Source organism: Rhineura floridana, chromosome 6 (genome assembly GCF_030035675.1).
Source record: "Rhineura floridana isolate rRhiFlo1 chromosome 6, rRhiFlo1.hap2, whole genome shotgun sequence".
NCBI lineage: Eukaryota > Metazoa > Chordata > Lepidosauria > Squamata > Rhineuridae > Rhineura > Rhineura floridana.
The window spans coordinates 101,791,020-101,818,211 of NC_084485.1; the positions used below are offsets into that span (position 1 = coordinate 101,791,020).

Here is a 27,192-nt window from a genome sequence, read left to right on the forward strand (position 1 = left end):
ATAAACATATACATAAACACAGTATAAAAGTCAGAATTCACCAAGGCAAGCCCTTAAGCCTTCCTCCCAGCTCTATGAAAGTGTCATAAAACTGAAATTATGTTGACCATGGAGGAGGGCGACAAGCAGGTAAAAGGTTATCGCTCCCCTGGTGTGACTTGCCACCATTTCTCTTGCCTCTCCTTCCTCCCCGGGGGGCAGTGGGAGCGCCTGACGGCTGTGAGGCTCCAGGACGCAAGCCTCAGTGGGCCTGTGCGTCCATTCTTCTGAAGACGGAGCATCTCTCCAGGAGGCAGGTTGTGATCAGAGAGCAGGACAGGCTTTAGCTGGGGGCTAAAGAGGGTGGCTGTCGTATTGATGTTGATGGGGGACTGCATGTGACCCCCACAATAGGGAAAATCAGAGGCCCAGTCTGCCTTGTCTGCATAGTTCCAGTGACTGGTCCTGTGGCCAGGAGGACCTGCCTCCGAGGGGCCCCCTCCAAATCTTATTCGCTGGTGTCCCCATCTGCACCGGCTAGTTGGGCGGCCAGCAGCAGCAGTAAGAGGAGGAGGAGTGGTGGTGGTGGCGGGAGAAGTCCAACCTCAGCCTCTCCCAGGTGCACATGTTTGTTGTGACTCCACACGGGGTCTCTCCAAGCCTGTCGGAGTGGATGATTGTGAACATCAAGCACTTAGTTCACAATTTAGCAATCCTAGGAAAAAACATCTGGCTGACTCTTCTTTCTTCCTGGTTTACAGCTCTGCCCTTGCAGATGCCAGGGATTGAACCGGGAACCTTCTGTATCTTTAAAGCCTTCCCGGGAAATCAACCGGGTGCCCTCTAATGGGGCCCTTTTATGTTTCTCTTTGGGTTGCTATGTACATAACTCTCTCGCCTCCTCCCCAAGGAAATGCAGGAATCACATTTAAGATTTGGTTGAATTTTCCATTTGTTTGTTTTCTTTACTGTTTGAACTGTCTTACCATTTGAATGTGAAAATGACTGGCTTTCCCTCTACTCATAGGTAGTGGCAATGACAAAGGTAAAATGGTCTTCCCTTAATACTCGTTCAAAAAAGAGCCCTTAAAACAGAAATAACACATGTGACATTGACTTTGTTATTGTATTCATTTTAGGTTTGATGGAAATTTTAACACTAATGTGTCTAGGACCATTAGCTGTGATAGACTGTCTACCACTGTGAATAGCAGAGCGTTCAATCCTGGCCGTGATTTAAACTCTGGTAAGTAATGCATTTTTTGGTGTGTAAGTTCCTGCATCTTGCTACAAAGAATTAGCATCAAATGCCATAGCAACCAAGTTTTATTTGAAACTGTTTGCAGTATTTTTAAATTGCAGAACTGAACAACAAAGATTATTTCCTACTTATTTATTCCATTTAAAATTAATTGTGGTTTACAGCAAATTCCATTTGTTTTCTGTATAGCCACCTGCCCTGACATCAGTAATGTCAGTTCTCAGTAGGGACATTACAAAGTGCCTCTTTGATCTTTGAATTCACCTAATGTTCAGGTTCTTTTGCAATAAGCATGTTTGTAAGGAGGTGCCCTGAAATATTTCATTTTTTTTATGGGCCATGAAGTTTTTGTCTTGAGAACTGACCCATTTGCTTGGCACATTTTAAAGCTGAAGATGTGGTTACTATCTAAGGCTGTAAGACTTTTCACTAGAGATTCAACCTTCAGTTAATGCTTCTTTGATGTTTAAAAAAGTCGGGAAAGCACTTTTTTTTGTCAACTAACAAATATATACAATGATCTTTTTAAGAGCCTGCAGTGATTCTGGTTTGACTTTACCTACCCCGTTCCCCTGAAATGAAAGATTAATCAGGGGACAGATTGAGGGGTATAGAGGTCAAAGACTACGGTGTATAAGCAAGTTTATGGGAAATGTGCACTCAGATGCAGAGTACAAAGTAACAATGTGTGTGTGTGTGTGAGAGAGTGTGATATCAGTGGTTTAACTGTTGCTGAATATGTGTTCTCAATCCAGAGCTGACTCTGCTATTGATGCCATATTAGATGTATCTGGTTCTCCTGTTGTTGATCTAATATGGTAGAAAGTGGGAAGAGGAATCCTAGGATAGCTCATACACATTTTGAAGTGCTTTTCAGTTGTCCCACAAAATCCATGCTACACTGCAGCTTTGAGTTGAGAAGTTGTTTGGATGTTAATGAACATAAAAGGCAAATGTGGGTTTTCTTTTTCTGGCTGTCTGATTTATCCCTGTGGGCAATGTGGGTTTCTATTTACAATGAATTAGTTATTATTTTAAGAATGTTAAAGCTTTAATCAGAAATGTTATAGGTGAATATACTGCTTTAAAAAAACATCTGGCCAGGTTTTTTTTTATAATTTAGGCCCTAAATTTTCTTTAGAGAATTGCAGCATAACATATCTGAATTATAAAACATGATGATGTTGATTTTTCTATATATGGGGAGGGAGTATCTCACAGGAACTTAATGTTTATGTGTATTGATATTTGCCATATGTTCCTTTACACTTCCTGAAAAAAACACAGTAAAATCTTCAGGAAATTAAGGTAAAACATGATAAAACTACTCATCATTAATGATCTGTTTTTTTAAGGGATTAGTCTGTAGAAAATCTTGAATAATGTGGTTTCTATCCAAATAGACAGATTGTTCCTGAAATTTAAACAGGTTTGCATAGTTGATTGCAGCCCCAATATCCTTTCTTCCTTATCTTCATCTTCAGAAAGTTCTTTTTCTTCAGCTTGTTAGTTCATTCTGCTTCCCCTAGGGAGAGCTGCCAATTTTGCCATAACTCTGTGCGTATTTTTATGACCACAGCATACAATCTTCTGTGAGATAAGCACAGACTACTACAGCTGAAAAAATAAGCTTTTTCTCCCTTCAGGTGTGCTTTTATTTTCCATCCACTAAAGCTGCAATAATTCCCCACTGAGATGTCTTACTTTCTTCCTTGCTACAATCCCTAAGAGATGTACTTTTGGGGCTCTGTTTTTCCTCATTCCAAGCCTTTTAATCTCTAAAATGCTTCCTTGTACTTTAATACCCTCTCATGTCTATAGCAAAACCAGTTTGGGAACAAGTTCCATGCTCACAAGAGACTGACAAAAGGTGTTGGAAGGTAACTGCCTTTCAGCTTAAAGCCACATTTGTCAAGCTTTTTAGTTCAAGAATCACAAGCTAACTGGTGTCAGTATAAAATTCTGCTGAGCTTTTTAGTTGTAATTTTATGCTACGTTCCTATATGAGGGTTGCTATGATGGCAGCCATTGAAGATATCGTAGCTTTAAGGTTAAACAAGCAGATAGTTCTCCTGTTTCTGGTGCCCAATAGATTTTCAGAGCACAGCAATACTGTCCCTTCATGTAAATCTTTTCAGTAATACATAACAAGTATCTCCTCAGGGTATTGGTTCAGCAACAACAAACATATTATTAGCAACACATGCTCAGTACAGTGGAGTCACATCTTATGCAGGGGTAGGGTTGCCAGATGTTTGGTTTTCACTCAGAGACTTCGGATTTTGGGGTCCTCTCTGGGTCTCCAGGTGAGTCACCTTAATCTCCAGTCTCAGCTTTCATTTAAAAAAAATAAGTTTCTAGGTGGTCTGGTTCACGGGATATATACCAAAACATCAACCCCCCTCCCCCCACAACTTCTGTGAAATGATCTCTTAGCTGGCTGCTCTCACCCCGCCCTTTCAGGTTTGTAGCCAATAAGTGAAGTCAGGGTTGTGATTGACAAGGGATTTCTTGGCCTCCAGGCAGTACCAGACCCCATTGCAAAGGTAGAAACTGTTGTTTTTTCCTGTTTATCTGAAAATCTCATAAATTGAGTAAGTATATAGCTTTCAGTAGTACTAAAAGTCATTTTTTCTCTTTTGTGCAGGAGTCAAACAAGTTTAAATTTTTCTGGGCTGTTGAAGATGGCAGTGTTTTGAAAACCTTCCCAATATGAAGCTTTACTCCAATACTTGCTTTTCTGGGAGTAAAGCTTCAATGCTAATCCCACATACCCAGAGTAAACCCCATTGCATTCAATAGGACTTACTATTGAGTAGACATGATTAGGATTGTGTTGTAAATTAATGGGACTTTTGAGTGAACATAGCAAAGAATCCTATTTTTAAAGCATAGCAAAAAATCCTATTTTTAAAAGCAATTAGGCAGGGCTTAAGATATCACTGCTTTTATTATGTAGGAAACTAATACTGTTTTTTTTTAAATGTTCTGCAGTAACCAACTGGTTTTGACAATAATCTATTATATGGAGTCTATGTATTTTTACGTCTCCAGTGTGTGTGTGTGTATATGGAGTCTTCCCAACAACCCTGTGAGGTAGGGGTGGTGATTGGAAACTGAGGCAGCTCACAACAAGAAATAAATCCTTTTAAAATCTAATAACCATAAAAACAAGTATAAACAGTTGCAAAACAGCTTAAAGTGGCATGATTCTGAATTTTGGGTTGGGTGAGTGAAGTTCCTTATCACTTGTGGCTGCAGTTCTATGTGCGCTTCCCTGTTTGAGTAAGCCCCATTAAATACATTGGGACTTGCTTCTGAGTGAACAATCATAGGATTGCACTAAAAATATCTTTATAGGTTGTGTAAATAATAAATATGTTTGACAGTCATGCTTATATAAATATTTCTTCATACATTTTAAGTGTGCCTTCTTCCTTGGGGTGGTCATGGTTCCCCTCTGTTGTTTTCATCCTGAGGGGTAGATTAAGCTGAGAGATGGTGAGTAGCCCGTGGTCACCCAGTAAACTTGAGTAAGCTCATTTTCATTTAAAAAAATTAATTAAAATGATTTACATGCAGGCAAAGTTCATTAAGTAGATCCACACAATACATTAAAGCACATCCTCCTCGCATTTAAAGCACATGACTTAAGAATCCTGGGAAATGTCATTTTCCCCTCACAGTTGTTGTTCCCACCACCCTTAACAAACTACAATTCCCATGATTCTGTGGTGGGATTCATGTATTCAAATGTGTGTTTAATGTTAAATGAATAGTATAGATCTGCCCTAGGTGTGATGTGCATTCATTCATGAATTGAGAAGAACAATTTTAAAATATACCTTTTTAAACAGGGGAAAGGCTGTAGCTCAGTGGCAGGGCATATGCTTTCCATGCAAAGGTCCAAAATTCAATTTCCAGGAAATTTCCAGGAAAGAGAGCCAATGCTAGTCCATGTGATCAGTATTGAGCTAGATGCTACCAAATGTCCTGAGTCGGTATAAGGTAGATTCCTTTGTTCCTAAAAGTGGAAAGAGACTCAAGGGCCACAGTGACTCCAAAATTTATTTATTTTATTTACAATATTTATATACCGCTTTATTGTAAAAAATCTCAAAGCAGTTTACAGAAGGAATTAAAATGATAAAATTATTGGCAAAAACAGTTAAAGACAGGTATTCAAAATAGTAAAACCAACAAAATAGTAAAACCAACAATGAGTTAAAAACAGATCAAAAACAAAGCAGCTTCTACCTGCCTGGGTAGACTTTTCAGTAGTAGGTGCTGAAAAGAGTACAATGAAGGTGTCTGCCTAATGTCAATAGGCAGGGAGTTCCAAAGTATAGGTGCTGCCACACTAAAGGACTGATTTCTTACAAGAGCAGAACAGGTACTATGTGGAACCCGTAACATGGAAAGCACACCTTGAACTTGGCCTTGTAGCAAATTGGCAACCAGTGCAGATTTCAGAGCAGAGGTATTATGTGCTGATAGGGTCTCACTCATGTCAGCAATTGTTCCACAACAATCTGCACTAAATGCAGCCCCTGAGTCAGGTTGTGCTGCATGGGGATTTCTGTGACCTTGGCTGACTGGCTGCCAGGATTTTTTTAGTTTTGGTTTTTGGTTAGGAATCCTGAATGGTTATGGGATGCTGAGTTTTCTGCCTTAGTCATAGGAATTTCGTTGTGGTTGGTATGGTATTACATTTAGGAAATCATTACTGTCTTTTTCTTTTTCTATTTGCATTTCATTTACATTTAACCTCACTCACTTACATCCATAGAAGCAAGAACAGTGGTTTCATGCGCTCAGCTCAACCCCCTTAAACCCACTGAGGATGCACCTTGTTGTTTGCATGACGGTTTGTTTCTTGCACAATAGTGGTAAAAGAGAATTCACATACTGGGAGTTGTGGCTGCAATCGCTGTTGTTCCCAAGCTGCTGTCTGCGAAGGTAGACCAAACCATGTGTTTTTTCTCTCTGTCAGTTATTACTCACTGGAATTTGGTTGGCTGTCAAAGTGAGTTTATAGCAGCCCACAGGACTGAGAGAAAAGGGTAGAGAATCTTCTTATTCTTACTCATTTCGCAGACCTCGTTCTGAAGTGAAGGGTCAAATCTGTAAAGAAGTTTGGAGCAGCCGCATTAAAAGGTAGGGGCAGGGCGTTGCAGGCAGGGGGTTGCCAACCCTGTTTGGATATGGATATTTTTGCAGAGGTTCCCTAGTCAAACTTTACCAATAGCACAAACCAAACCATATCTACTCAGAAGTAAGTCCTGTTGAGTTCTATGGGGTGTAGAATTGCAGCCTTCAGGGGCAATTCTTTACTCCCGAGTGCTCCCATCTAACATCTCCACAACACTAGGGTCCTTTCTTCCTACAGTGGCCTTCTGAGGGCCCTTAAACCCTTCTTGCCAAAAGCAAGTAGGCTAGATTAAATGTTCCCTACCATCTTTTAGGCTCCATCTTTCAGCTAAGATTTCTATCTTAATTTTCAATCAGAGGAGTGTTTTGTCTGAATTGTATGCTCCAAGCAACTGTGGTTAATGCTTAATGTATTGTGCTTAATTACATCACTAGGGCCCGCCCCTGTGACATCACTAGGACTTTCCCCCCTGATATCAGTTGGGCCTGCCCCTATGACATCACTAGGGCCCACCCTGTGACATCGCTGCAGCCTGCCCCGTGACATCACTAGGGCCCGCCCCTGAAATCTCAGGATTTGGGTTGCTTCTGACCTGACAACCCTATGCAGGGGCTCAGTTCTAAAGTCAGTATGTAAGATGAAAATCGTGTATAATCAAAATGACCTTTGAAAATTCCTTAAATCGCCAATAAAGTACAGTATACATGGTTTTGTGTATACAACCCTATACTGTAATATGCATGTATAAATGTATAATGTATAGTATATAATAAAGAGTACATATGCAAAATATAATTTTACTGTATTTTTAATTACATAAAAGAGAGAGAGAGATGGAAGAATGAAAGAGATGGAAGAATGTACTAATATCCTAGAAAAATGACCAATTAACTTTGCCAGACAAAATTAACATGCCACACGGAAGCTGTGGTGCCAGTTCTACAGAGCTGCAGTGAAATATTAAAAAACGCGTACTGAAAAACTTGATGTGGAGAACTTAGAAGTGCTCTCACTTCTGAACTTGGGAGCACCTAGAATTTGCAATCCTGGTTTTCATGACTTTTTGTCTCGTCTGTTCATATTTCCACATATTTACCTGTATGTATTTTTATAGCTGCCAAGTGAGGATCATTCATGCATCTGATAAAGTTAAGCTTATACACAAAAGCTTATGTAGAATTAAAACTGCTAAGAGTTGTGTGGCACCTTAAAAGTTCTTTTTTTCCCACTTGTGGGGGAATTTTTTTTGCTCATACTCAGTAGCGCTCTCTTCATTCAGGGTTGAATCTTGCATTACGAAAAAGGCTGAGGTCACCCGTTTAAATGCAGGATGTCTAACAGACTTTAGGTAGAAGAATTTTTGTGAATATTTCAGAGATGAATGCTGACAATGCATGGCTTTGGTGCAGTGCTGTAGATTCATGGAAGAAAGATTCAAGGTTGCAAAATCCTATACGAAAGTGCTACTAGTTCTTGCTGATTACAAATTACCTTAAAGGTATGAAGGACATAACAGAAGGCAAGCCCATTGTGTAGGGAGTCTTGTAAAACATCAAAGGGAATGTGAAAATGATAACATTTAGCACTTATGAATAATACTTGCAAAATATAAAGCATATTGGAATCATTAACTAATTAATCTTCAAACATGTCATTATATAACAGTTACTTTAAATGTCATATCATGAGAACCAAAGTTGAGTGCCTTAAGGAAAGCAAGGAGATCAAGCACCCTTTTCACATTCCATATAATATGGCAATGCTCTGCTGGAAACTAAAAAATAGATAATTCTCTGTTACCTCTCTGTTCCTATTTTTGTCAGTTTAGTCAACTGTGCGTTATGCCCTTTCCTGGGGAATGGGCTTAGGAAGGCAAGAAGCTCACTTAAAGGGTATCTAAAATTCTCTCTGAGCAAGGGTTGGAGGAAGGTATGAGTTAAATCTTTAATCTGAACCAAATGTTTTGTAATGCAAATTGTTTTATTGTACTGTTAAATCTCAGGTAATAAAAAATGTGAATAAAAAAATTGACCCCTGTACTAGTAGTGGTAACAACAATTTCACTTTGTAAAATTCCCATATAATTGCATGTGATCATTTCACAAGATTGAAATATTTTTTCTTGCTGCTGCTTTGACTACACTTACCTTCTTTTGTAAATCAAATGGTGATTATGTGGGTTTTGTGCTGTGGATATTGGGTTTTTTTATACCTACATCACAGCTTGAAGGCTAACGGTCTGCAAGCACAATATATTTACAGTTCAGTTGCATTGTTGTCCATTATAGCACAAGGCTCAATCAGTTTTGCTGACTTGGTAAAAACAATAAATAAATGTTCAAACTTAATTTAAAATGAAACTTTGTTGTTGACTTGTACCGAATAAGTAGTTTTAAGAGAAAACAGTTGTCTTGTGAATTTCAAGTTTTTGATTGCAATGCAGTAGAAGAGCTGCATGTAAATCCAGCAAAACTGGTCCATTGGGGGGGGGAGAGGGTTCCAATTTAATCTCTTAATAATCTAATGCCTGCAGTCTATGTTACACCTGACTGCACTGGTTCTCTGCCCACCTCCGTTGCTGAAGTGGAATAGCAGTGATATTGGATTAGGTTCTTCCCTAATTTTCATTGACTCATTCTTAATAATAATTGTAGTGTGTTGGGAGAATGTCCAGAGCAAAAATTGTGTTTATGCATTTAATGGTCAGGGCTGGTGCCTGGCTAGCTGGCTGGCCTGGCCTGGCCTGGCATCTAGGAAGCTGGTGCAATAGCTTTTAGGCAAGGCTGCAAGATAAAGCTCTGCTCACGGCCAGAGTTCGATTCCAACTGAAGGAGGAAGTCGAATCTCCAGTAAAAGGGGTCGAGGTCCACTCAGCCTTCCATCCATCCGTGGTCGGTAAAATGACTACCCGGCATATGCTGGGGGGTAAAGAAAGCCCGGGGAAGGAACTGGCAATCCCACCCCATATATACGGTCTGCCTTGTAAATGTCGCAAGACGTCACTCTAAGAGTCGGAAACGACTCGCACTATAAGTGCGGGGACACCTTTACCTTTTAGGGCTCAGCAGAGCAATTATTCTGGTAGACGAGTTTATTAGAGTTGGGAGCTAACCCTGTGCGAGCAGTTATGTAAGGCCAGCAGAGCTCCTTTTGATCCCCCAGATCACCTGATCCAGCTGGGCTGTCAAGCTGTAGTATACTTTCCAGTTGCTATCAAGAGTTGTGCTGCAAAGCAATAAGGATCAGGCCAGCAGTTCTCTCTGTAATGGTCCAGAGAGTAAGGTGCCTGGGCACTGCTGCCAGCTGCTTTGATCTGAGATGGCAGCTACTTACAAAAATAAGACTTGATATTTTATGTTTCTTAGTAGTTAATAGTAGTTGCAAAAGCAGAAAATAATTATATCCTATATTAATATGCCTATAAGACATAATTCAGCATAGGTAACATGCATGAGCACACAAGCAGGCTTGTACATAATCAGCTTGAAAGCTTCATGATGTGTTTCAGGTTCTCATGTCCAGGAGATGGGAAGATAACCTGTTCTGGATGGGGTTGCACTCCCCTGGAAGGAGCAGATTTGTAGCTTAGGGGTGCTCCTGGATCCAACATTGTCACTTGGGGCCCAGGTGGCATCAGTGGCTAGGAATGCCTATTTCCAGCTCCAGATGGTTCGCCAGCTCCAGCCCCTTTTGGACAGAGATAACATGGCCACAGTACTCCATGCTCCAGTAACTTCCAGATTGGATTATTGCAACACCGTGCAGCGACTTGGAAACTTCAAGTGTCCCAAAATGCCGTGGCCAGATTACTGGCTGGGGTTGCTTTTAGAGCTCATATAACCTCTGTTCTAAAACAACTGCATTGGTTGCCAGTTCATTTCTGGGCATTTCTTAAGGTGCTCACGCTAGTGTTTAAAGCTCTAAACAACTAAGGCCCCAAGTATCTGAGAGACCGCCTCCTTCTCTACAGACCCTGTCAGGTGTTAATATCAGCAGAGGGGGCCCTTTTGGTAGTTCCACCACCCTCTGAAGTTCTGGAGAGGGCAGGAGAAGGCATTCTCAGTGGAAGCCCCTAAGATGTGGAATTTCCTCTCACAGAGGTGTGCCTGGCACCTTCACTGTACAGTTTTTGGCAAATGCTAAAGATGTACCTATTTACCTTGGCATTTGACATGTATTTTTTTTTCAAGATCCGCCCTATTCTTGTTAATGTAATTTGTTTTAATTGCTTTTAATACTGAATTTTAGACAGCTGTAAACTTCTGGTGAAGTGAGTAATAAATATAATGATGATGATGATGTCATGTAGTTATGCAGATTTAGTTACATGATGCCATCACAAAGCAAGATTTCTTTCTACCCTGGAATTGTATGATTGAGATATGCTTCTGTATGTGGGGCACCTGTTGTTCTCATATAGCAGTCAGGATTACATGTGTGGTTGCCCATTATTGGACTGGTATCAGACTGCCAGTCTGGTCAGATAGTGGTAAGTACAGGCATATCCCACTTTAACATACGCAATGGGACCGGAGTGTGTATGTAAAGTGAAAATGTACTTAAAGTGAAGCCATTATCTATGCATGTACTGCACTGCAATCGCCACTAGATGGCAGCGGCGTCATGCCATTAAGTGTCTGTAATTGCGACGCATGCGTACGTTAAACAGGGTATGGTGGCGTATGGAGCATGTACGTTATAGCGAGGCGACGTTAAGTGAAGTGACGTTAAGCAGGGTATGCCTGTACTGGCTTTAACAGAATGCAGTGCCCACCCACTACTCAACAGATAATCACTGCTTTCAGAGCTGACAATGGCAACTGTGAGCATGTTCATGTGTTTATCTCTAGATCATGGTATTTATGGTTTTCTATTTTAATATTTGCATTTTGAAAACTGGTACCTGGAATTCCAAAGATTCTTTTGAGATATTTGTGTTAGAGGCACACATTTCTTATATCTATTCAGTAATATAAATTTTGTGTTGGAAACTATTGTTTGTTTAGCTGGGAACAGCCTTATCAGGGGTATATTGCAATTTTTCTGTTTCACTCCTAGTCTTGTTTTTGTTTTAAATTTAATTTAACAAAAGAAACTGACATAGAGCTGGTGTTCTGACTTATTTGGTAAAATGTATCTAACAGGTGTTTCTTTTCCAAGCTTAAATATTACCTTAAAATTTCAAGTCTCACTCCATAAATTCAAAAGCTGCTCTTGAAAAGCTGTCTATTTGAATAATTAAGAAAGCAGAGTCTAGGAGTGTGAGTGAGTATAGTCCGGTAACTTGAACTTGGAGCTAGGAGCGAATTCCCCAAGGCTTATATTACTTGCTTGGCTGCTTCCCTCACTTAGAGCTTTTGGATAAGTTACTACATTTAGCTCCATATTTGTAAGATGAGAACAATCCTGCCCCATCTGTGCAGAGTGTATTTGTGAAGGTGCTTTGAGTGAGGTGCTGGTGGGGAGTCCTGGCATCACTCTATATAGTATTAGTGCTATTTTCTTCATACAATACATTTTTATCTACTATTAAGACTTTTTCTTCTGTATAAGAAAGAACATTTAATATCTGCAGATCATTTGAAGCTGAAGCACACAATCATGAGTTGCTCAGTTTCTCGAAGTTGGTGAAGTAGGAACAGCACTCCTGAGTGCTGTTTAAAGAAGAGGAATGTAAGCCCTGTTCAAGGAATTTTGGAGAAAGATTTGTCTTCAAGGAATGAACAAGCATGATCACTATTAAAATGTGGTAGAGGAAGGAAAAGAAGGGCAGACATCATACAATGAAAATAAATATTGTTGTGAACATAGCCTTCAAATGATATTCATAGAATAGTAGAGTTGGAAAGGGCCTATAAGGCCACCGAGTCCAACCCCCATTACGAACTCTGGGGTGTAAAACAAGTAGAGTTTATGGTGGAGTCCCACTTTATCATGGGGTAGTTAAAGTGAGTCTTTCATGAACTGGGAGGGACGGGAATAGTTAGAACAAATGGGATCAGCAACAAAATGTCGAGAATATCCTCAGAACCTCTCCCCCAACACCCACACACCCCCACACACATCAGGAGAGTGCTCCTGTTCAATGTGTCAGCCAGCCATGCTTTTCTCTGTACCAGGATGGGGAACTTGTGTCCCTCCAGATATTGTTGGACTCCAACTCCCATCACTTCTAGCCAGCATGGTCAGGGATCAAAGGAATTCCAGTCCTACAACATCTGAAGAGCTTCAGGTTTCCCACTCCTGCCCCATACTACAAGTTATTAGGGACTCAGGAAATCCCATTCATTTCCTCACTCCCCTCCCATGGTTTTCCATTTTTTCCTCTTCCTAACTAACATGAAACTTTCTGTGATTCCTGAACATGCTCATTGGGCTATGGGGGTGGGGGTGATTCATGCTTTCAGCATATGATACATTTTTTAAAAAGGATTCCCCCCCCATTTTTGTAAACCTCGGGGCTTTGCTAAGCGTGCTGACACCTCCCACTTACTTATACATGGCCACATTTCTGTCAACACGGGGGCATTTAATTTTCATATTAGAGAATATGATTGTATTCAAAAGTGCCAGAATCTACCTAATTTTCAGCAAGAGAAATTCAATAACAGTCAGCAGTGACAGTTCTCATGCTGTGGGAGTACCCAGGACCTTAAAATCTCATTGTTTCCCAGAATTTATTTAAATGATTCCTGATGGCATAATCTTATGATCCCCTTCATGTACAATCAACTCCCTACTTCTAAGCTGCCCCACATAGCTGACTATTTCCTGGAGTTGTTACTTGGGGGGGGCAGCAGCAGCAGCAGCAGCACTGAGACACAAGGAATCAGATACTCTCTGTTCAAATGAACACATTTGTTCTTGTCCGGGAGACGGGAGCAGGCAGGTTATTCTCAGAGTTATTTATAGTATCAATAGTTTAGAACTGTTAATGAAAAAGGTATGTTAAGTTTAGAGTCACCATTTGCTTCTGCTCAGTAGGTTGGAATGGGCCAGCTTCTCTTCTAGCAGCAAGGCAAGGCCAAAACAAAGCTCACACCTTTTGTTCCACTTCCCAGTTTTGGTTCTGTTTCTTAGCTGAAAGCAGGGCTTGCTTCCTTACTCTAAAGACAGGAGCAAAAAGTTTCCTTCTTTTTTCCCTTTTCAGTTATGCAGCACCTTTGCCCCCCCCCACACACCCCAAAGCATGGCTGTGGCACCATTCACCAGCCTCTACTGGGCACCCAAACATCTTCAGGGATAGATAGGTGGTGGTTCATCATCTTGAATTATTCAGAATGCAGTGTCACAGCCTGTATATGTATGTAATTTATTGAAAGCACAAAGGTCTATGGTCCTACCTGGACTAAAGTTCTATTAAACCTGTACATTTCATAGGTATATGTGGCTCAGGCATTACATTTTAAGTAATGTATAATGGTGGGTGGCATTCTGAAAAGCATTTGGGGAACTGACCAAAGAATACTTCCTTAGATATGATTCCCACTGACTTACGCATTTGTTTTCAGTTATTTGACTTGAAATGTTTGTAAAGTTCTAATGTTTCACATATTAGTGTAGCACAGCTTCATGGTTATATACATCCTGTGATGTATACGACTGTATACAGCCCATCTAGGCTTTTTATTTCAGAAAAGTTTTATATTATATTATATTACACCCCTCAGTCCAAACATTCCCTGGCCAGTACATGACAAAATGTATACTAAATATATAGCCTGACCACTGTTGTCCACTCACCGGGCCAAGTTCAAGGTTATAGTTTTGGTGTACAAAGCCCTATACAGCTTGGGGCCAGGATACCTGAAAGACCATCTTACCCCTTATATACCCAGTCGATCACTGCGCTCTGCAGTTGAGGGCCTCCTGCAGAGACCATCTTATCAAGAGGTTCGTTCTGCACAATATAGGAAATGGACCTTTAGTGTGGCGGCACCTACCCAGTGGAATTCCCTCCCCTTGAATATTAGGCAGGCGCCATCTCTGCTATCTTTTCGGCGCCTTTTGAAGACTTTCCTCTTTCAACAAGCCTTTTAAGTTGAGACCTATCCCAGTCTGCGTCTGTGTTAGAATTTGCTTTTAATATTTTCTTTAATGATATGTTTTTTAACCCTTTTTTAAAAAGATGTTTCTAAAGCTTTTTAAAAAATGTTTTTAACATTGTTTTGTTTTAATGTATTTTAAGGTCTTTTTATGATGTTTTAGAGTGTTTTTAGCGTTTCTGTTTGCTTCCCTTGGCTCCTGCTGGAAGGAAGGGCGGGATATAAATTGAATAATAAATAAATAAACAAACAAATAAATAAATAAAATATATAGAATAACAATATAAACCAAATATTTTAAAAAGCAATATTAAAATAACAAAAATCAGAAATGGCAAACGGTTCTGCAGCTACTACCTCTCAACCAGTACCATAGATCTGAGAAAATTCCTGGGATGGTCATCCTGTTGGTCTGTCTACACATAGAATCATAGAATCATAGAGTTGGAAGGGGCCTTGTAGGCCATCGAGTCCAACCCCCTGCTCACAGCAGGAAATCCACAGCTAGAGCATCTCCCGCAGATAGCTGTCCAGCCTCTGCTTGAAGACATCCAGCGAAGGGGATCCCACCACCTCCCTAGGCAGTCGGTTCCATTGCCGAACTGCCCTTATTGTCAAGAAGTTCCTTCTAATGTCTAATCTGAATCTATGCTCCTGCAACTTAAAACCATTAGACCTAGTCCTACCCTCTGGGGCAGCAGAGAACAAATCTGCACCCTCCTCTATGTGACAGCCCTTCAGGTACTTAAAGAGTGTAATCATGTCACCCCTCAGCCTTCTCTTCACCAGACTGAACATGCCAAGTTTCTTCAACCTTTCCTCATAAGACTTGTTCTCCATACCGGCTATCATCCTCGTTGCCCTCTTCTGAACCCGCTCTAACTTGTCTATATCTTTCTTAAAATGAGGCGCCCAGAACTGAACGCAGTATTCCAGATGAGGCCTGACTAATGCAGAATATAGTGGGACTATTACTTCCCTCGACCTGGAAACTATAGCTCTGTTTATGTAGCCCAAAACCGCGTTTGCCTTTTTTGCCACAGCATCACACTGCTGGGTAATGTTCAACTTGCGATCCACTACAATTCCAAGGTCCTTCTCACACGCACTACTGCTAAGCCGGGTATTTCCCATCCTGTACCCGTGCATTTTGTTTTTGTGGCCTAAATGCAGAATCCTGCATTTGTCTTTATTGAATTTCATTTTATTAATTTCAGCCCAATTTTCTAGTCTATCCAGGTCCCTTTGGATTTTATTCCTGTCTTCCATTGTGTAAATGTGATAAAAATGTTGAAGAGTATTGGCCCCAGGACAGAACCCTGTGGCACTCCACTCGAAACCTCCTTCCAGTCCGAAGCAGAGCCACCGAAGACCACTCTTTGAGTACGGTTTTCCAACCAGTTGTGAATCCACCTGACAGTATTTCCATGTAGTTTGCATTTGACCAGTTTGCTAATCAAAAGGTCATGGGGGACTTTGTCAAACGCTTTGCTGAAATCTAGATAGATGACATCTACAGCATTTCCACCATCTACTAAGCTAGTGACCCGATCAAAAAAAGAGATGAGATTAGTTTGACAGGATTTTTTCTTGACAAACCCATGCTGTCTCCTACTAATCACAGCATTGTCATCTAGATAGTTGCCAATGGACTCTTTTATTATCTGTTCTAATATCTTTCCCGGTATTGAAGTCAGACTGACCGGCCTGTAATTCCCCGATCTTCTTTTTTACCCTTTTTAAAGAGCGGGACGACGTTTGCCCATCTCCAATCCTCCGGCACCTCTCCCGTTCTCCAGGATTTCTCAAAGATGATGGCAAGAGGTTCCGAGAGTACATCCGCAAGTTCCTTCAATACTCTGGGATGCAGTTCATCAGGCTCTGGAGATTTGAACTCATTTAGGTTAACTAGGTATTTCCTGACTATCTCCTTATCAATCTCGAACTGCAATCCCGACCCCTTCCTGAGATTGCTACCGATGCAAGGTTGCACACTGTTCCCTTTTTGGGAGAAAACGGAGGCAAAATAGGTGTTGAGCAGTTCTGCGTTTTCCTCGTTATCTGTCAACATTTTGCCATCCTCATCGAGCAGCAGTCCCACCGTTTCCTTGGTCTTTCTCTTGCTTCGATCATATCTGAAAAAACCCTTTTTGTTGTTCCTCGCTTCCCTCGCCAGCCTCAGCTCATTCTGGGTTTTAGCTTTCCTTACGCTATTCCTGCAAGCCGGAGCCGCTCATCGGTACTCTTCCTTGGTGATGCGTCCTTCCTTCCATTCTTTATACATGCTCTTTTTTACTTTTACCTCCTGCACCAGTCTTCAGTGTAGCCACATTGGCTTTTTCCGATGTCTTCCGTTTTTCTTCCTCTTTGGAATTGTTTGCGATTGCGCTTTTTGTAATACGTTCTTCATGAACTCCCACGCTTCTTGGGCTCCTTTTTTCTTTAGTCTATCTAGCCACAGGATCCTACCCATCATTTCCCTGAGCTTGCTAAAATCGGCTTTCCTGAAATCCAAGGTCCATGTTTGACTATATTCTTCTTTGGCTTTCCCCAGAATCACGAATTCCAGCATTACGTGGTCACTTTCCCCCAAGGTACTGACCGCTTTAATTCCCGTGACCAATTCGTCCCTGTTAGGGGATGAATGGCAGAGTTGTCGGTGGCATGTGACTAGAGGTGTTAGTGGGAGCTAGGTAGCTTTGCCTAAATTTGCCTGAAGAGTTAGATGTCAAACATGTCTTGTTTTTAGGAGGGGTGCTAAAACATCTTCCTGAAGAAGGAGAAAATACAGTATGGTGTTGATAGTGGACATTCATATAAGTATATATTTGTAAAATAAATAATCTGTTAGATGTTTTTGTTTCAGTCATATTGTTAGTTTAAATAAACTATTTTTAAACTATTATTTTAAAGTTGTCTTCTGCTTATTATAACATTCATTCATTTCCCTCCCCCTTTTTAATAGTTCTTGCTGATAATCTGAAGTCCAACCCAGGAATTAAATGGCAGTACTTTAGTTCAGAAGAAGGCATTTTTACTGTGTTTCCAGCTCACAAATTTCGATGTAAGGGCAGTTATGAACACCGCAGCAGGTACAGTTTTACTGAATTCTTGTAAAAGTCTGGATAGAAAAAGTATCAAGGATAATTTTATTTAATTAATGTGTAATATTGTCCTTCAATATAAATATTTTACAAATACGAATAGTTTACGTAGGAATATAATATTGTAACCATTTTCATTTCAGTGCAATGTTATCCTGTGTTCATTTCATACAGCCAAATAGGAATGATGGAAATAAGGATTAACTGGATCTAAGTGGCTGTTCCCTCAGTGGCCCAGGTCCCGACATTCAGTGTGCCACTGTTCAGCCCACTGCTGCTCTGCAGTCGAACTGAAAATCTGGAATTAAGTGGCACAGTGGGTGCATGGTGAAGCTATTATATGACTACTTCACAGTGCGCTGAGCTATGCATTGGTATATTTAATCTGGTGCTGACATAATAGTTTGGTCTTTTGAATCATTCCTAAAAGTTGTTCATTGAAATTTCACCTTGGGGGGAAAAACACACCCTAAAATATTAATAGAGGTTTTGCCAAGAAGCACTAAAATAAAGAGGACTGAAAAAGCTTTCCAGAGAAGATGCTGTTCTCCTTGCTACATATAACACTCTCACACTATGGAATTGGTATATAGCTGAAGTTTAATGGGCTGCTGTCAAACCAGAAAGGTGTGGCAAGTGGGATTCCATTGTTCAATTAAGATGAATGAATGAAGTATTCAATTGCAGATGCTGCAAGGGTTTGAAGACAATTTGGAGAATAAGAACTGTATATCAGCAGCAATATCAACAGTCAAATGCCCTGATCTAGCAAAAAATATCTGCATGTGGTATCAGGTTCCTTTCTGTTCAAGGTACAGGGGTATAACAGATAACACTGGGCAGAACAGTAACAAATACATAAGCATATGCATAGCACTATAAGGGTTTCCACATGCCCCAAGTGTGTGCTCTGGACACTAGCATTATCTGGATGAGGGGCAGAGTGCTTAACTTATCAGATGAAAATGTTGGCATTCAACCATATACATGTTATTTGGTTATGTGCATAAAGGCTCTCCCTGTTTTTCTTTCCCTTTGGCATTGTATTTTTGCCATGGTTACAAATTTCATTCAAATTGGTCTCTCTTTTTATGGCTTTCTCCCAGAAACTCTGGGAATTGTAGTTCTATGCATGCAATAAAAATCCTCTGTTAGATAATTTGGCCCACTCATAGAACTATAATTTTCAGAGTTCCTTCAGTAGTATCACTGACTAAACTACATATAAGATTGTGGCATATTTATTGCTGTCATTTGAGAGCAGTGGTGATGTTTGTCAGTATTTACTTTGCATGTTAGTTGATGTCCAAAATATGTGTGTAAGATGCAAAGTCCTACATATTAATGCTGTGTCAGTGTATAGCTATGGATTGTTTTTAATATTAAGAGCTGATTATGTCAAATTTTTTAATTCAGTGCCTATAGAATATTCTCCTGCATTCCTTTTTCCTGTGATAAGAATTCTGTGGGAGGTTTTGACATAGTAATATTTAGATCCAAAGATCTTTTGTTTATGCCAGAGAGTCTTTGGTCTAGACAAACAGAGAAGTAGAGCAGGGTGTGTATGTTCCTGTTTTGTCTTTTTTAATTTCCTTAGTCAACATTACTCAAGATTTCCAAACTTGGGGAAAAACAACCACCACCATTTAGTTAAGCCCTTCTCAATATGCAAATCCTCTGTGCTCTTAATAGACCTGACAAAGCTTTATTTTTATAGCATACACAGGTAAGAAAGCCTTGCAGAACATTGACCTATATTAATTACATTCCAGCACATTAATAGGAAAGACTATTATGGCAAGGGCCTTTGGTGATGATAAACCCAAGCCTAATGCATTAATGCAATTTTACATGGGTTGCAGATTTTTTTTACATGCTAGGTAACTAGCAGTTATGCTGTACTATACTAATTTCTCCACCTCCTTAGCTATCACTGCATCAGCTAATATAGATGTACACCAGGTCAAACCTTATGCTTTCACTGCAAAAGAGAGTTTCTTTGTTGCAACAGGTTGTGCATGATATAAGCACTGTAATTAGTACTATTACTAAATGATGAATTTAAAATTGGATACCTAAGGCTTACTCAGATAACCCGGTATAATAAATCCAATAGTTTGTCATGTATTCAAGAATTAGACTCTGGACACTGTTAGTGTACCAATCACCCTGTTGCACAGCATACTCTCTGGGGAAGCTACCATACTTTTAATGCTTGCAATTTATCTTGGTTTGACCTCTCAAAAATCCCATCAGGTAGATCACTATTATTCCAGTGCTTATAAATGGGGAAATGGGGCAGAGAGAGACAGCATTTTGCCCAAGGCTACCAAACAAGTCAGCGACCAATCTGGGATTTTCTAAGCCAAAAATGAGTACATAAAAGAAATAAACACAGCATCCCTATGAGCTCTCAAAACCTTTTCCTATCAATGTTTATCAACTCTCTTGTATTGTGCCTTCTGGACTTCTTTGCACAGTATTTACAATACCAAAACAATATTCTCTCCTAGTTTCGTGCCATTTTCTTTCAGAACCATAAATGATCTTTAGAAATTGCAGTGCAACTTCCTAACTGCTTCCTCAATTTCAGGCCGGTCTACGTCTCTACAGTTAGACCTCAGTCTAAGCACATAGTTGTGATTGTGGACCATGGGGCTTCAGTGACAGAGACACAACTCCAAATTGCTAAGGATGCAGCCCAGGTTATCCTGAACTCAATAGATGAACATGATAAAGTGAGTTAATGCTGTCAGATAAGTAAATCATTACAGTTTTAATTATTCATTTTTGCTTTGGAGGCCCAGTATGTCTGCCCTACATTCCTTTCAGGAGAAGGATAGAGGGCAACTGTTCTTCCTGTCATGCTGACTTCAGAGGTGCTTAGAATGCCTCTGAAGCCTGGTGCTGGTGCATTGCCTTGAGCCACACGCTTGGGAGGAAGAAGTTTGGGAAGATTGTTCTCCCTGTTATGCTGAGCTTCAAACCGTTCTCTGACCTCTTCTGAGGCCCATCATTTTTTACAAAGGAAGAAGAGGATGAAACAATTATTGTACATGTTACACTGAGCTTCTCAGGTGACTATCTGAGGGGGAGGGGTTGTGTACTACAGCTTTCATATACGTGGACCCATGCTGGCATATATTGTTGGTGGGTGGGAGATCTGTCCTCTGTAAAACTTACTTCTGTGACTACTGCAAGAGAGGTGGTTCCCAAATGGTTTTTTCAGGAGACTCTAAGTGCAATTTTGTTAGGATCCTATCCCTTCCTGTTGTCTCATATTTCCAAGTATGGACATCCCTTTCTCCTAAAAACATATACTGCTATTGTCCTAATACCCATTGCCAATAGTCTAGAAACTGAGTGATGATTCCAGATTCAACATTTTGGAATATTATTGTAAATGTTTACGTAGGAGCAGGAACTGTTATACTTCCTTGGCAAAACAAAGCCCAAAATTTCATAATTCTAGCTGTTTTCAAATATGACAGATTTATATCTCATGTGATCTTTTCTTAAACAATTGAATTTTAAATCCACCTAGACTTTTTTGTTGGTTTCTCATAGTGTGTGCTATAATGCTGCCCTGGGCTTCTACTGGGAGAAAGGGTGGGATATAAATCTAATAAATAAGAAAGAAAGAAAGCTAATGGTAGAGTAATCCAATATATTTATTTATTATTATTTATTTATTCCCCGCCTTTCTTTTTATGGTTGAAACCCAAGGCGGCTTACATATGGTTCCAAGGTGGCTCCCATCCAGGCAGTGACCAGACCTGATCCTGCTTAGCTTCAGCAGGGAGCTGGGTTTATGTGCCTTCAGACCATAGCCTGGGAATAATATATATTATTTCTCTTTTAAGATTTCCGTGTTAACTGTGGCAGACACAGTAAGAACCTGTTCCTTGGATCAGTGCTATAAAACATTTCTGTCTCCTGCCACCAGTGAGACAAAAAGGAAAATGTCCACCTTTGTTAGCAATATAAAGTCATCTGACAGCCCTACCCAGCATGCAGCAGGATTTCAAAAAGCATTTCAACTGTTACGAAATACAAACAATAGCACAAAACTCCAAGCAAGTAAGTCTGTTATGCAATATTAATGGCTTTTCTTTTCTTACCCTTACATCTTTCTTTCTTGCATTTTCCCTTTTTTTATTTAAATATATCCTTTTAGCAGGAGCTAGGAGGTTGTAACATTCTGAAGTACTCAGATTATTACCTGAAATGACAGTAGGCAAAGTAGATTTTCACTGTCTTTATTCTTCCCCTTCGCATCTCTTAGTAATTGCAAGGTCATGTTAGCTATATAGTTCCCACAGAAGAAGTTCATAGAGCAAATAAGATGGTACCTTTGTTGGTTTAACTAATGTCCAAATTACTAGAAGTGAGTTTTCAACCATAGTCATAGAAGGACCCAGAGAATGAATTGGATGTAGTTCCATTTTGAGGCTAATCTGTGCCTCATGAGTATCTGGATGGAAGACTGCCAGTAGTAATACAAGGACAACAACATAGTGTGGGTCACTGCCTAAGGCATAGGGCATTTGTGTTGCAGGTTAAATCAAGATAGCACACTGCCTGCCACAAACCAAACAACAACTATCACCTCAGACAAAATACTATGTTCAAAGTAAAATCAAATGTATTTCCTAGGATGAATTTTAATCTAGTAAAAATGATGGCTACATTGTACAACACTAGAGAGTTTGATCTGTGCCAGAGTATACCTGGACTCAGTCCTGGTGTCTGTGTACAGAATCAGTGCTCAGTCCTGAAATGAGTGAAGTAAGAATTCATGAAAATGTTCCTGAGCAGGTGCAGGGTGCATTTCCCTTACCATTGAGCAACTATGCAATAGAAATTAGTAGGAAGGGCTTTCATATTGGAAGGTGTTGTTTCCAGACAGCCTCAACCCCGTTTCCAGACAGCCTCGGCCCCTGACATAGCTTAATGAAGAAATTAAGCACCATTTGTGTGCAGCTGCTGCTAAAAAGCACTCACCCTGCACTGAGTTCCAGCCCTAGCAGTGCATGCTGAGGTAGGTCATTCATCTACCAATTTGAGCTCTGCATGGATTGGCTTTCAGCATGCCATCACAGTCTGATATAAATCAGGCAGTTGTTGTGGCATGCTTGAAGCCCAAAACTCATTATGTATATTGATGGTAACGGCTGTCACACACACCCTCTTAGATTTGCTGTATACACAATCCTGCATGTACACAATAGTTCATATAAATAGGTAGGCAATCTAGTTTAATAAGAAGAGAAGGTAAGATAGAAGGAATATGAAAACCCTATCCTTATAGTTAAAAGCGCTAAACAAGTATACAGTACATAACCTAAATGGTTGCTGAAGCATCAGTCTCATCTACTGGTGGGACAATAAATATGAGCACAATGCATAGGTCTGTATAAAACTATGTACAATGCAGTTGGATGAAGTATTGGGCCTCACACCCATTAACAAACATTTATTTGGGTCTTTTTCTGTGTTTAGTGTTTCAACACTAATTAAATCATCCATCATGACTTTAGCATTTTTCCTTGTTGAGTCAAGATCACAGGCATGTTTTCTATTCTTGTTGGAAACCCCTTTTCAACTATGGCTTCATGTATTGTTTTTGTTTCTTTCTAAAATGGGCACTGGGAGCACATGCTATCCTTCAAAGCAGAGGTATTGTATATTGTGCACAAACAACAGCACAAAGAGGGACATGCGAAGTACTTCCATTTCCTTGTAAACAATCTTCTTGCCTGTTTTCATTTCTAGCAGAAACATTATTATTCTGGTATGTTGTGAGGTTTTTTAACATCCTGCTCTTCCAGCAGGTTCTGCATGCATGTCACAGGAGCCACACAATATTTTTTTGAAGATTTGTCATGCAAAACATTATTGAGGCATATTCGGTTTGAGAGATAAGAGTGATACTGAAAATATGGATGTTTGTCTCTAAATGCCAGTCTCTAAAACAGCGGCCACCTCTAATTTAAGTTCCTACAGCAACTTTCATTTCTAGGGATTTCACAATGCTTTCATAAATGATAAATCCTTATACAGCTGTTACTGCAATTCAGTAACCTAGGATAAAAAATGAAATAAGTGGCAATAGTCAGGTGAAATAACTGTCTGTTGACTACAGAAAATTTATGGCCAAAGGATTAAAAACACTTGAGTAACTTGTACTACAGTCTGTTAAGAGTGTAATAGGAAAATATTCTAAAATTGAAAGGAAGAACAGTTTGTAGCTTGGGCTATAGAGTTGTAAATAAATATTAGACTATAGCTCTGCACTCTTTAACAGTAGAAGAGTGATGTTTGAGCAACCCATTGTGAACAAAGTGACCGATATCAATAATGTTCCCCTAAGTCACTGTTTTCAGGCATTGATCCATTGAATAATTCACTTCTGTAATTTACTGTCTGCCTGTTGGTTTGGAAGGAAATTGCAGTGATATCTGTTGCTGTTGGATAGAAAATTCTCTGCTTTAGATGTCATTCTTCCTGTAGCTTAAAATTTTTGGGGATGAGGTTGTGTTGAAAGTGCTGGGTTGAAAGGGATTATTACCAAAATTCAGTTTTTACTTCTGCTTTTAAAAATATTTTCTGCTGCCTTCATCTGAAGTGCCAGATTAGATATGTCTGTGTGTTTATTATGCCCATTCACCTATAAAGTATGGATGGGAATCTACTTTTTATCTCAAAATTAGTGTGTGAAGGAGAGTGAACCTACCTCCTTCCCTAGCTTACCTGGCCATGCTCAGATGCTTTAAGCCTTTTTTTAACCTGGTCCAGTCCCAATATAGAAAAGGGTGAATGAGTTCCTATGGGTTGTATCCAGTGTTACTAGCTTAGGTCCATTAATTTCAGTGAGAGGAAGTTAGTTGGACAGAACTCTATATATTGTTGCAGATTTAGGGATCAGAGATTATAGTCTCCTGGCCAGCATATACACATCCTGTTCAGGTAAACGTAACTTTGTTTGGTTAAGAAGTTTGTTTTATTTGGAGGTGAGGCAAATGTTAGATCCTGACTAGGATGGAGCCTTGAAGGATCTATAGTATGAGAAGGAGCTCTTTATATTCTCAGTCTACCCATAATTGCAGTGATGATTTTTTTATTTTCATTTGCTGCAAAGAGAATTAATGCTTGGAATCCAATGTTGCAGATATGTAGCATATTGTAACACATGTTCTAATCTAACAGCTTTCATCATATATTTCCTCTTAGATACAGATGTGGTCATAATTTACTTGTCAGCTGGAGTAACAACAAGGGATTCATCAGAAGATGGTAAAAAGACCACACTCCGTGTCATCAATGAAGAAAATAGTTTTCTTAACAACTCCGTAATGATCCTTACGTATGCTCTTATGAATGGTAAGGAGTAGTTACCTTAACAAAAAATTAATCTGTCTTTGGGATGTGATTTTTTTCACTATTAAAAAGGAAATGCTAGATCTGATATCTTAGATGCCTATATTAGTAAATTATATTTCATGTAGGTTGGAGGTGGGAACCTGTGGCCCTCTAGATGCTGTTGGACTCCAACTCCAACATGGCTAATGGTCAGGGATGATGGGACTTGTTGTCTAGCCACAGGTTCCCTACCCCTGGTCTGTAGAAGCACAGATTCTCTCTGACATGGCATGTGAGCATGCCAGTGTTTGCTATGCATGTCCAAATACACAGTTACCCCTATTCTAAAACATAGATGAGGAACTTGTGGTCCTCCAGGTTGTTGGGCTTCAACTGCTATCAGCCTCAGCCAGCATGGTCAGTGATCAGGGAGGGTGAAAACTGGAGTCTAGCAACATCTGGAGGGCCACAGGTTCCCCACACATGGTGAAGGTCACTAGACTTATTACTGTTTATAAAGATTTCTACATTTGGGCATTCATGAAGTTTCAAAATCACTTCGTAAACTGTGGACTTAAGTCTCATTCTGCGGTATAATTTATTTTGCAGAGGGAGTGACAGGTTTAAAAGAATTAGCATTTCTCCGAGATCTGGCAGAGCAAAACTCAGCAAAGTATGGAGTGCCTGACCGAGCTGTCTTACCTGTGATAAAAGGGAGCATGATGGTCCTGAACCAGCTGAGCAATTTGGAAACAACAGTTGGTCGGTTTTACACAAATCTCCCAAACCACATGATAGATGAAGCAGTGTTCAGTTTGCCTTTTTCGGATGAAATGGGAGATGGTAAGTGCTTTAGATACCTGAAAGTGAAGATGCTTTTTTTAAAAATGGCAAGGTTTATAATTACTATATTTACTATGTTACTGTGTATAATTAAGTTTGCAACAAGCTTAATAGGTGGCATTTTTGCATGTTTGTCCCTTAGGAAAGTATGAAATTAGGAGGCACATTCACGGAAGTTCTCCACCAAAAATTGTTGGTCTACAGTGCAGGAGATTTATGTGGAAAATTGGGGCAATATGACATGATATGCAAATATGGTGATGTACTTAGGTTAACAGTGACTGCATTCTCATGTCCCAGTACACCATAGCGATAGTTAATGGATTACTGTGGCTCCTTTTTCACTCCTTCCCAGTGTAAATAGGAGCAACAAACCACAATGCCTGGCTTAGCCTTATGTTCAGTCTGGGGACTGTGGTTTGTTTCGTTCCAGACAAACCACAACGTGAAGCCAAGTTTGGTTCTTGGCTTACCAATCATTTGCTTGAGTGGAACAATCCACCAACTGGATTATGGTTTGTTGCTCCCTCTTGCACTAGGGGAGAACTGAAGCAGATGCAATATCTGCAGCAATGGTAAGCCATTCACTATTGTTTACAATGAGATGTGAACTGGGCCAATATCAAAAATTGTTTCTCTTGTTCGAGTCGCAGCACATTTCCAAAGGTCTAATAGAATTCTGGCTGTTCTTTTGTTGTAGAAAAGTTATATCATGAGGAGGCCATTTTCATTGGAGAAGTGGCTGCCACTCTTGAATTGCAGCTCTCTGTCTCTACCACCACCAGCAGCATTCCCCCCCCTCCCGGAATTCCAGACACATGTTTTTAAGTGTAAACACATGTCTTGAAATCTATGGGGAACAATATTGGCTTGTGGCGTGGAGATGATCTGCAGCAGAAAAATGATGAGCAGGAAAGGAGTTTAAGCAGCCATTTTGCTTGCTTCTTCACAAACATAATGCCGAGTGGCAATTCTGTAACAAAAGTAGTCATTAGAGTTCTGTTAGACTTTAGTCTGGTTATGGAAATGAGACAGCTTCAGTGGTTGCCATCCATGCCTTCCTAACTGCAGTTTGGATGTTGACAGATACTTTTGGACCTCTCAGTGACGTTTGAAATAGAGTTTTTTAGACCACATAATTCTGCATTAATAGCTAGTAGTAGAACTGGATTTGAGTGGTTCCATTCTTTTCTCTCAGAATGTACTTTTTAGACCATCATTGGTGATGCTAGCTCATGCCCACTGGAGCTTTACATGTGGAGTTCCATGGGGTTCAGATTCATGATTGCTGCTGTTTAATATGAAGTTGTTGGGAAAGATCATCTGGAGCTTTGGTGTTGGTTGTCGTCAATATGCTGATGATACTAAGCTCTATCTTCTGTTTATCTGAGCAACCAGAAACAGCTGTCTTAGTTCTAGACCAGTGTTTGGAGGCTGTGATCAAGT

At 40.0% G+C, this 27,192-nt stretch overlaps 1 protein-coding gene across 1 annotated transcript in view; it reads left to right on the forward strand.

Moving 5' to 3' along the window:
• The window catches only part of CACHD1 (cache domain containing 1), a 178,338-nt gene that overhangs the window by 102,122 nt on the left and 49,024 nt on the right, over window positions 1-27,192 (forward strand). The window contains exons 4-9 of the mRNA XM_061633316.1: window positions 1,119-1,225; window positions 17,403-17,529; window positions 20,135-20,279; window positions 21,405-21,621; window positions 24,775-24,924; window positions 25,513-25,746. Of these exons, the coding sequence (XP_061489300.1) occupies window positions 1,119-1,225; window positions 17,403-17,529; window positions 20,135-20,279; window positions 21,405-21,621; window positions 24,775-24,924; window positions 25,513-25,746 (980 nt within the window). The remainder of the gene's footprint in view (window positions 1-1,118; window positions 1,226-17,402; window positions 17,530-20,134; window positions 20,280-21,404; window positions 21,622-24,774; window positions 24,925-25,512; window positions 25,747-27,192) is intronic.